Genomic DNA, 12,149 nt, shown 5'->3' with positions numbered 1-12,149 from the left:
ATATGGTTCGATCATTCATTTTTAAGGTGAAGCTTTCACCAGCTGCAAAGAAATCCAGATTAAAAAGGGGATTAGAAAGGATGGTGAATATTTACTTAACGTTAAAGGAAGATTGATAAAGGTACTATTAACATTTCTATTGCAAGGGATGGGTTGTAAAACAAAACTGTCATTATATAATAATAAGGGTTATATTTTCGGTTGTAGATTTATTGTTCAGGGATGCAGTTTGAGAATCCCAGAGAATATTTAACCCTGGTTAAAGGTGAAGCAGACAACTTTTCTGAAGTATATGGATACAGGTATAACAAACTTGTTTTTAAAGTCTTACTTTATGAAATGTTATCAGCATTTTGAAACTATAAATCTAAGTTTTCCTTTATGGTAACACATACACAGAAATATATTTTGGGCCCAATGTTTAACGGGGTAGACATACAAATATACATCACTAACGTACATATTCTTTCCTACCAAAATTATGTGTAACTGCACTAACTGACTATACCGATCATCTTTTATTATTTCAATAGAAATGGTTATAGCAGTGCTGCAGTTGGCCCAACTGTAGAAAGATTCTACTGTTTAATATTTGTTGTAAGATATTCTGTTTCTAATATAAAATGTGTTGATTATTTTTCATATGATGCTACTTTAAAAAATGTAGCAAAATAGAAACCAAACTATTGTATTTCAGGTTACAAAATCCATATGAGTGTCCTTTTAATGGAAGTAGAAGGCAAGACTGTGCATGCAGAAATGACTACCTTGCAGCTGGACGCACTATTTTTAGCAAAATAAGAATTGATATAATCTCTTTTCAAATTAAAAGTAAGTGTTTATATATTATTACTGTAGAAATCTATGTATTATTACCTTTCTGTTGGAATTGTAAATGATAGTAACTACTATAAATGGAAATTTAGGGCCTGATTGTGCTATTTCTACACAAACAATACTCTTAATTTCAATGGCAATTCCATGAATGAATCACAGAAATTCACAAGTTCAAACCTTAAGCTTTTATGAGTGTCTCCTAACTTTAATACACATGCATAATCTATATGTGTGTGTTTCTCAAGAGCAGAACTAAGGCTTTTCCTACAGCAGATTACATGTATATATTTTCCAAATCAAGAGATATGTTCAAGGGGCTGTCGAGGCACAAGATTTCTGTTTTTGATAAATTGGTGATGATCTTGAACAAAAGGATGATGAGAAAGGAAGTAGGAGGATGAATCACTGTATATTAGTACTTTTCATTAAAACTATTAACTCTAGCCCTAAATTTGGAGATATGGGGGGGAGAGGAAGTGTGGTGTGTGGTTTATTGTTATTTTTTAATGAATGTGTCAGGTTATATGCATTCATATGGCATCAACACTTTAAAGAATACCCAAATTTACTGGAATTTTAGAATGTAAAAGGTCTATGAAACTCCTACAAAAATCAAACAATTGTATTTGTTCTCCCATTACAGAACATTTTTTTAAAATTTAAAATAATCTCTATTTTCAGCACAATTTATAAATATTAAGATCAGATAGAACCAAAAGATAATTTAGTTTGTTCTCCTGGATATCACATACCAATTTTGCCCTGCCTTCCCCTTTTTAGAACCCAATGAGTTGTTTGACTAAAGCCTATCTTCCAGAAAGGCATGTAGAGAATGGACAGGGGCCTACTGTGTTTCTAAGTGTGTTTCATTTTATAATTTAGTGGGAATATTTTCATTAATCAAAGATGTTATTTCTCAATTTGTAGGCCTTGGGTACTAGGAATTATTTGAGGGAAATTCTATGATCTGTGTTGTATAGGAGGACAGACTTTGGAATCTATGAATCTGTGAAACAACATTGTTACTATAACATTGATTTAATTAAATAAGCCAATTAAATTTTACATGGAAACAGTTTACTGCAGTAATATTTTTGCTTCTTTGTGCATATTGCAACCATTCCAGTGCCAAATACTTGTCATATCTGTTTACAGCTACAGACCTTCTGTTTGCTCAGACGATATTTGGGAGGGCTGTTCCTTTTGCTACAGCTGGAGATTGCTATAGTGCTGCCAGATGCCCACAGGTATTTATAATTTTTTTATTAAATGAACACTTAAGAAAAACTCCATTTTATTAAAGCTCTCCACTGGGAGATGCAATAGGCTCTGATGTACGCTCAATAGGCTGTATACAAATATGCAACCATAATTACTAATTTCTTCTTTCTCTCTTCTCTTCTGTTCCATTGCCCCTTACATTTGCTCCCTTACATTTGCTCCCTGAAATTGTTTTCCCGACAGTTGTCTCCTTTGTTGACCCTCATGTTCCTGTTCCATGTATAATACCCAATCCTCTATTGCTCTCTTGTGTTCCTGCCTCCTGCACTGCTGTTCTGTTATGAAGTACTCCTTAAATTTTTACGTGTCTTTCTAATGTCCTCCTACTCCCTCTTTCCAACCCTTATCCCTTGCTGTTGCCCCAGTACATTTCTCTTTTCCTCTCCATTACTTTTCTTCTCCTCTTCTTTAGATCCCTTTTGGGAAGGCAGTATCAGCCAACTCTTGTTCTCCCTGTATTTTCTCTTGGTTTCTCTGCTCCTGTGATGCAGATGGCATGAGACATTTATTAACATAAAGTGTGTCAGAGCTGCAAGGCAAAGCTTAAAGATGAGTCAGTCATTGGCCACTCAGCAGCAAAAGAACACTTCCCAGCATGTGTTGTGAGTTGCATTAATGGTCTATCACTTGAGATTTCCTGAAACATATCGAAATACCTCTGTGGAGAAAGAGAAGATATCTGATAAATGCAGATACAGTGGGGCATCCCAAGACACCAAATGTCATCTGCGGTCCTAAGACCAGCAGCAGAATACCATAACCAGAAAATTAAACCAAAAATCAACAAACCAAAAATTCTCACAGGTGCTTCCGAGCACTGGATACTGAAAAATAAATACATCTGAGAACCAAGTCCACTACTGACCTAGGTAGGCACAGCTCTTTTGAACTGCATTTCTTTACACCAGTGGTGAAAGCTAATTGAGAATATATTTCTTTACTGAGATACCTTGAAGGAATGCTGCTGGTCTCTGTCTAGATCATTTGCATCACTTCCTATGTAAAGCTTTTCAAACCTGTTCCCAAGTCTGAATAGTATACATGACAGGCAACTGCTGTGTCATCAGTGTAATTGCACACATGCTACTTTCATTTATTTCTGCAACATGACATTACTGTGGATGAGGTTACTTTGTGGAATACTGCAGGCCTATGATTGTGGAATAAACTGCAGTCCATTTGCATTAATTTTCTCCAGATGTTGCATGCCATAAAATGAATACATTCTGCTTCTTTGGTCTCAAAGAAGTATCTGACTTGTGCAACATTATGTGCCAGTGCACCCATTTATGAGTCAGAAAATAAAAGAGCAATGAGGCATAAAAACATACAGAAAATAAGTTATACCAAGCAATACAACAAGAGATGAATTTTTATGACATGTTTTGAGCATCTATATAAGTAACAATAGTGAAGCTTGAATGGGGTATATGCATCACTAGAACTCTGAAATAAACTCTTCCTACAGTACCTACAGTCCTTTGTATGTGATTTATTTTTATAAAGCTTGGTTACTATCAAATTATAGGCATCTCATGAACACTTAAAGGTTTACACCTTAAAACTAGACTTGGAAGGATTTGATTTCAGGAAAAGTCAGTAAAAATCCAATGATTAGGTATTACAATTAAGTTTGTTAAAAATGGACTAGTGAATCAATAAGAAAACCAGGAATGATTTGTTGATCTAAGGATATTTATTTGTATAATCATATGTGATGTTGACAGTTTGAGTTTTAATATTTTAAAAGCTAAAATAAAAATTCTGGCAAGCCTAGATGGCAGTACCCAACAGGAAGTAGTACATATGTTTACCATGTTCGATTTTGGCAAAAGAATAAAACAGTAAAATAGAAAAGAGTGTTTCGTGAAGTATGACCAGAGTAGATGAAGTTTTAGATTGCATAGTACTAATCTCAAAATCATAATTTAAAACAAGCATATTTAGTACAGTAGCAAAATTCTTATTGGCGACTAAGGGAAGCAAGTTTTAGCATGGTCTCTGTGTACAGTGTGTGTATACACACACACACACACACACACACACACACACACACACACACAGAGTATTTACTAACATGTTTGTTTAAAAGCTCAACCACAGTATTGTATTAATATAATTTATTCAATTTCTGCAACTTGTCTTTGGTGTCACCATTTATTTTATAAAGTGGGAAAAAATATACTGGAAAAGGTGTGTGATATAGTTTCTAGTTCCAAACATATTGTCTGTTTTAAAGTGTATTTCTAGTCCTTCATTTATTTTTTTAAATATGGGTTTGCATATAAAAGGGGCTTTGCAATCAATGCAATTATTTGAAATAGAGTTTATTGTAAAACTTTGTATCTGGCAGTGAATTTAATTTAAATATTTGTGTATATATTAGATGTTTTTATTAAGAGGTATATTAAGTAGTAAGTCTTGTGTGTACTACACAGTGGATTGATGCTGCAGCAACTGGTCCACCAGCTGTCGATTTACCGCATCTGCGTAGACGTGATAAATCGATTTTTGAGCACAAGCCCATCAATGCTGGTACTCCTCCAAATTAAGAAGAGTAGCTGACATCTATGCGATAGCAGACCCCACTGACTCTACTGCATGCCAGACACCACCATGAATACGTTGACTTTACCTACACTATTTGAGTAGGTGAACTAGTCGACGGCACTGTTTAGTGTTGACAAGGCCTAAAGTAAGCACAGAAGAGTGAGCTATCCTTTTATAATAGGGTGAGGGATCTGATTGGATACTTCACTTGAAAAAGTCTGAGAGCTATGAGTAGGAGAGAAAGATTCATTTCTAGTTTCCAGAGTAAGATCCTGCCTAAATAGCTCCAAAAAGTTCAGAACACAGTTTACATTTTTTGTCTCTAAGAAACAGTTGTTTCATGTTGGTCCCAAGATATGAGAGAAAGACGGTGGGCAAAATAATTATCTTTTATTAAATCAGTATCTCTTGGTGAAAGGACAAGCTTTGATCGCCACAGAGTTCTTCTTCAAAGCTTCAAAAGCTTGTTTCTTTCACTCACGGAGTTTGGTACAATAAAAGATATTATTTCACCCACTTTGTCTATCTTTAAGAAGGCAAGCCTCATTCTGGTAAGTCTGCACATTTGTAATACACAAATTGAAATAAAATTATGAGATGTCACTTAGGAATAATAAACAAATCAGTTCAGATAAAATATAAATCAAACCGAAAACACAAACCCACATCCAAAAAGTTTGAGGTTTTCAGAAATTCCGATAATTTTAAAGTATTTTTGAAATTTGTTGTTGTTTATGCCTCAAAATGTCTGGCTTTTGACCAGAATTGTTATTTGATTATTGTGATAATTGATGTTATATTATATGTTATTGTAATTATTACGCTACTTGGTATTATTTAGCATTACTTCCCACGCCCAGGAAATCAGAAATTACTGCAAGCATCACACAAAAAACTGTTTTGCCAGAATTCCAGCAATGTTTCTTGATGAAAAATGCTTATGTTTCTAATAATTATCAGAACTTTTGGATGTTTTTCTAATCTAAACTGAACTCATCATCATTGCTTTTGTCCATAATTAATTTTTTTGCAAAAACTATCTGAAAATATCACAAAATGTCTGAGTATTTGATGGAACCTAATTTTTATTATTATAAGAGTGAAAATATTAAAATAATCATGTACTTGCAGTTATAAGAAATGGTGAGTGAACGAAATACAGCAAAATGTTGGTGTGTGCCAACGTAGATCTTTCTACAATATTTTTACTTTAGCAATGTGACATTCAGTATGGAACATAAAGTTACAATGCAATATTCTAGTTAGTATTTGCTAATGTGCCACTGTTAAGTTTGTACATAAGCTCTGTACTTTGGGATTTTTTTTCTTGACAGGGGCAGTTTAGCATTAATTTGACAGGCACTGGACTGAGGCTATCCAATACAGCTAGATGGATTGCTCAGGGCAATTATGCAACTGTTGATATACACAAATCCCAAGTAAGTAATCCTTTATATTCTTTGTCCATTGTTAACTTGAGTTAGAGACCTAAACCCGTACTGCAGAGCGGTAGGAAGTGATGGCAGTGATTCAATAGGTACCATTCTTTGATCTCAGTCATTGCTGAAACAAAATGATATTCACAGCCACGGCCACGCTTGAGGAGATTATATATAATGCTGAGACCTGACAACTTATGGTCACTGAAGATCTCATGTCATCTTTCATAAGAGTTAAGAGTGTTTTACTCCTGTCCTTCTAATAATATTCCAACCTAAGTAAGTAGTTTCTTTCTATCTAGCTTTCCCATAAAAGTTTTAATATGATACAGAGGCAATATCCAAGTGATAAATATTTTTTATGATATTTACTGTGCATAATTCTCCTAGATCTTTTATCTACAACAAGATTAATGCAAAAAACCCAAAAGAGCATTAGGGCAAATAATATAAAATACACATAGGTTAATTCACTATTAGTGCCATACAATGTTTTCCATAAATTAATTAATTGTCAGATAGCCACATGGGACATATATTATTATTTATTTTGCAGTACATTCTAACATTGCACAGTTAGCCTTGTTATCTCTGAGGGCACACAATGTATATTGGTGAAAAAGTTATGAACTTTTTACTCAGCATGACACTGCACGGCAAGAGGGCTATACATTGTAGAACACTTTAGGGATTGGAGTACAGGTTGAACCTGTCTAGTCCAGCACCCTCAGGACCTGACTGCTGCTGAACCAGAGAATTTGCAACAGGAAACTTGGCCATGCCCATGATAAGTGAACATCTGGCTAACTAAAATCTTCCTGGACCATGGATGTTGCTGGACCAGAGAGTGCTAGACTAGAGAGGTTCAAATTGTAGTTAGAAAGGGGTGGAAATGGTCAGGAAGAGGTGGTGAAGAGGCAGGATGGTACAGAACATGGATGGAAAGTAGTGGGGTGAGGCCTCTTGAAGGAAGAGGTGTAGTGAGGGGTGGAGCACGAGCAGGAGCAGGAAGAGATGGGACAGAGTGGGGGATTTGGAAAGGATTGGAGTGGAAATGGGGCATAGGGTTGAGCACCTCTGGGGCAAGGAGGAAGCTGACACCTGTGCTAATAGGTACCTATTGCACATTGGTATAGTCCTGTCTAAAATGGTGCTAAGTTAACACATGCTAGAAACTTTTTAGAGGGCATTAGCAAGGTTAATTTGGCTATGTCTACTCAGCAACATTATTTTGAAATAACTAGCGTTATTTCGAAATAACATAGTTCACGTCTACACAGCCAGCAGTTATTTCAACAGAATGTCAAAATACTGTCAAGCTGGAGGATTTATTTTCTTACTCTGACTCCTGTAACCCTCATTTCATGAGGAGTAGGGAAGTCAGAGGAAGAGTGCTCTATTTCAAAATGGCTACGTCTACATTGGCCCCTATTCCGTAATAGGGATGCTAATGTAGCACTTGGGAATAGGCAAATCCGCGGGGGATTTAAATATCCCCCGCGGGATTTGCATTTTCATGGCTGCCGCTTTTCTCCGGCTTTTCTTCTACTTTCAAGTAGGAATAAGAGATTCTCCGGAAAAGAGCTTATTTTCCGGAGGATCGCGTCCAGACTGGCGCTTTTCTCCGGCTTATCTACAAGCCGGAGAAAAGCGGCAGCCATGAAAATGCAAATCCCGCGGGGGATATTTAAATCCCCCGCGGATTTGCCTATTCCCAAGTGCTACATTAGGATCCCTATTACGGAATAGGGGCCAATGTAGACAAAGCCAATAAGTGCTGTGTAGACAGCACTAAAACTCAAAATAAGCTATTTTGAAATAAGCTATGGAATTGACATAGCTCAATTTGTGTAGCTTTTTTTGAGTTAAACCCTGCTGTGTAGACATGCTCTTTGAGTGCAAAACTTCAGAGTATCTGCAATTTGCAGCCCTCTGGCGTATGTTGCTACACTGTGTAGACAAACCTGACATGTTTATTAGGGGTTCAAGTTAATTTGATAGTCTTCAGTGGGATGTGTCAAAAGTTCTGATGAGTCAATATTTTATTATACTGTTTGTGTAACTATGGGTGAATCTAAGCTGCAGGGATTAACTCAAAATAAGGTACGTAAATTGAGCTATGTAATTGCATAACTTATTTCAAAACAGCTTATTTCGAAACAGAGATCATCTACACAGCACTTATTTCGAAATACAGCACTCTTCCTCTGACTTCCCTTATTCCTCATACAATGAGGGTTACAGGAGTCAAAGTAAGAAGTCCTTCAGCTTAACAGTACAGCCGGTCCCCGAGTTGCGAACAGTAGAGTTATGACTGTTCGCATTTCTGACCAAAGCTCCCATGGAGCAGTCGTAAAAGCGGTCCCCAAGTTACAAACATGACCTGCGCTTATGAACAGCGCGGTCGCTATGTAACTCAGTGGGGTCCAAGTTATGAACAAATCAATTTATGGCCAAGTATTTGGTCTGTAACTCGTTCGTGACTCGGGGAGAGGTTGTATTTTGACACTATTTTGAAATAACTGTCTGCTGTGTAGACGCAGACTAAGTTATTTTGGAATAGCGCTAGTTATTTCAAAATACTACTGCAGTGTAGATGTATCCTATGGTAGTTTCTCTTGACTGAGCTTTTGCTATTTTTGCCTCTCTAATTTCCAGGATGGTACTAAAATATATGGAAGATGTGGAGGGTTCTGCGGAAAATGTGTTCCAAACACAAATATTGGTCTCCAACTTCAAATACAGTAAAAGCTCTGAGGTGGTAAGAACATCAAAAGCAGGAGAATCTCTCTTTCTGGTGCAGATATTAGGTGCTATTATTTATTTTGGTCATTCATCTCTGTGAAGTTAATTTACTACTAAGAATTCCTTCCCATTTTCATCAGTGTTCAGGGATGTATATCATTGTTTAATCATTTATTGATGGGCTAACAGTGCATAATCCACAATCATAAACCCTCAGGTTTTAATAAAGAGGTATTCAATCAATGTACAGTATATACAAGCTAATAAAGTAAACTGCACTGATGTTACTACTACTGGTAACACCTTAAACTGGACCATAATTGTAATACTGTACCTGCAACTAATCAGTACACTTCATTGTACAATGTACAGTAAAATGCATATACTGTGCTGATTTTGTTATCAATCATATTAAAATGTAAAAATAAAAGAAGGTTGTTGACACAGGAAGTCAACTAATAATTTCAACTACTTTCAGCTTTATGAAACCTGTTGGGAATTATGTTTTGTCAACAATTTACATCAGAAGAGTACATCACCAATATACTTTTTCCTGATACAGTTTCTATAGGGCTTTTTTTTTCATTTCTATGTCATTAAAACATTCTCTCTTTCTTTTTGTGGTGCTCAAACAGTAGTCTTAGTGTTGGAAAGTGTGGTTCAACCTCTGTTGTCTCCATGAAAAATGTTAAACATCAAAACAAAGTTTGTTGTGGGTATAAGAAAATAAAATAAGGAAACACATCATAGTTTGAAAATCTAGTTTTCAAAGCCTACCTCTCACACAGCTGTGTATATTGTAAAAGCAGTATATTGTGTATGTTGTGCAATTTAGTATGCAATCATACAAATATATATTTTTACTTTTCCTCTGTCCAGATTCTCCAGACATTGAAGTTTAACAAATGCCCTATCTTGTCTCCCTTTTTCACTACAGCCAGAATTCCCATTGATCTCAGTGAAACTTCTGGGTTCAATAAGGGAAAGCAGGAAGCAAAGTGTGCACAGTTCACATTTTTGAGAAGTGTAGTTTTATTTTTCAGAGGTCAATGCAACTGAAATGCACACTCTTACAAAGTGCTTTCTCATAGAAAAATTAAATGTATAGGGGGAAACTTTTAAATTTCAGAAATGATCTAGAAGTTTGATTTATTGTTTAGAATTATTCCAGAAGTGCAGAAATAAGTAGAGCATAAAGATAGCTTGTTTCAGGTAAATTCTCAGGTATTCAAAATAAGATTTTATATGTGAGTAATAGCACACATTATGTACTAGATAATTTTAGGCATTTTTCAACTTTAAACCAAATACCTGTTTATATGCCAGTGAGAACTGGTAGGTCATATGGCAGCTATATCTTAGTTTTACCCACAACGTGTTAATCAAGTTAGCAATACCTTTTACTGAAAGCCTATATTGTACCACAAATGTTTAAGCAGTTGCTTTTTAGATAACACATGTAGATGACTATTTTGTGATCTCTGTATCAGAAAAGTATTTTTGCACTATGTGCCTTATACTAGTTGTAAACATGAATAAGAAATATATAACACTATTTTCCTATAAATGTTTACGTTTATAATTAAAATGTAATTTAAAATATTTATATAATAAATATGCTTGTGTGATTGACACTTGAGTATTTTTGTATACTTTTCAAAATGAAATATAGTACAATGTCCCAAAAATAATGAAGCTGTTGTATATCTTCAGAACAGATAAATCTCCTAACGTCATTTAAACAAAATACAAAATATAGCTCAATTCTGAAATAATTACCATGCAGCCAGTTGGAAGACAAATGTAGAAATCAACAGTGTGTAGTGAGATTAATTTTAAAAATATTTTCATAAAAAACTCCTTTGTTTATAGAACTGTATTCATGTCTCATGGATTCTGCCTGATTCATGCCTGATTCCACTAATCTTGTGTGCTTAAAGCTCATACATGTAAGAACCTAGTATCAGAGTTACAGGAAACTTTAATGGTGGAAAGATTTTACACTACTTTTTTTCTGTAGAATTAATATTGTGGTGTTAGGATTATGCTAAGGACCCAATCCTGCAAGAGGGTATGATGCTGCTTTATTAAGAAGTCCTCCATATACCAATCTTTGGTTGATTAAGATTAATCACAGGAGTCTCGACTCCTGAGGAGGGAGATAAGTGGGAGGTTGGGGCTCTGTCATGTGGAGAGCAGGGGAGTTTGGCAGAAGGGGCAGGGTCTGCAGGCAAACCTCCCCAACACAAGAGTTCACCCCCCACCCATAGAGATGGGCACCTAAGATTGGGCTTCATAATAGCCAGCATGCTGAGCAGGGAGCTGCCTAAGATAGCCACCGGGAGGGTGTGTCCTAATCCCTGCTCTGCCAGGGAGTTCAATGTCTAAATCCAGGCTATTAGGGGAAATCTACTTATTCTTGGGATTCTCAGATGAACCCTCTCCTGAAGTCAGGGGCCTATGGCATTTCTTGCAAGAAGCCAGTCAGGGAGAAGAATGGAAATTATTTGGGTATGGCACTTACCTCAGAGGTGGGAGCCCCAGTAGCCAATGCCTATTTATTTATTCAGAGTAGAACAACTTCACCAGGAGATGCTGAGGCACCCTTACATCAGCATATCCCATATGCTAATGGTTAGAGTACTTGCCTGAAAGGTGGCAGCTCTCTGTCCAAATCCTGTCTCATCAGGCAGAGGGGGGACTTGAATGGGGGGGGGGGTCTCCCATATCCTGGGTGCACACTTTCACTCTTGGGTAAAGGTGTCATGGGAGCTTCTCTTGCTGCCTGTTTTGTGTGGAGTTAGACATCCTCAGAGTGTTCCTACAAGATTGGGCCCTGCATGTGAGATAGGCAAAAGAGTGTCTGTCTTCCCATGAATTGTGACTCGTTCCAGGGCTTATGAAAGCTGGATAGCTAGAGAGAGGATACAGTGCAGCAGAAATTCATGCACCAAGGGAACTTTTAACACCAACATTTAGGCTCCGAGTAGGTTTAGGCGCCTGAAGGATTAGCAGGCAGTTGAGTGAGGGTTCTATGAATCCCAGTGGCACCGAAATCTAGAACTTAGGTGTATGAAGTGGCAATTAGGTGACAAAAGTTCCTTTGTGAATGTAGCCTATAGAGCTTAGCACCGGAGACTCATGCTAATGTATTATTGCCCACATATATGTTACCCAATAATACTGGCAGATTTTGCCTGACCATTGTAAAGAGGGGACCCTCTCCACCCAGACTTCACTCTTCCAGTGCAGACAGGGAGACAGGCAGCTCCCTCAGCGGCAGTGTATCTCCCTCCC

At 36.7% G+C, this 12,149-nt stretch overlaps 1 protein-coding gene across 6 annotated transcripts in view; it reads left to right on the top strand.

Annotated features, from left to right (window-relative positions):
• Positions 1-10,445, top strand: part of ADAMTS20 (ADAM metallopeptidase with thrombospondin type 1 motif 20) — a 189,380-nt gene extending 178,935 nt beyond the window's left edge. For all 6 annotated transcript variants that reach the window (XM_075930240.1, XM_075930234.1, XM_075930230.1 and 3 more), the window contains 6 exons: positions 27-121; positions 208-302; positions 698-831; positions 1,993-2,084; positions 6,003-6,107; positions 8,766-10,445. In XM_075930240.1, the coding sequence (XP_075786355.1) occupies positions 27-121; positions 208-302; positions 698-831; positions 1,993-2,084; positions 6,003-6,107; positions 8,766-8,855 (611 nt within the window). In that variant the 3' untranslated portion in view covers positions 8,856-10,445. The remainder of the gene's footprint in view (positions 1-26; positions 122-207; positions 303-697; positions 832-1,992; positions 2,085-6,002; positions 6,108-8,765) is intronic.
• The last annotated feature ends 1,704 nt before the right edge of the window (positions 10,446-12,149 follow it).

The sequence above is a fragment of the Pelodiscus sinensis genome, chromosome 1, assembly GCF_049634645.1.
Source record: "Pelodiscus sinensis isolate JC-2024 chromosome 1, ASM4963464v1, whole genome shotgun sequence".
In the NCBI taxonomy this organism is placed as follows: Eukaryota; Metazoa; Chordata; order Testudines; family Trionychidae; genus Pelodiscus; species Pelodiscus sinensis.
The sequence above is the reverse complement of the archived record's forward strand: the minus strand, read 5'-3'. Positions and strand labels throughout refer to the sequence as shown.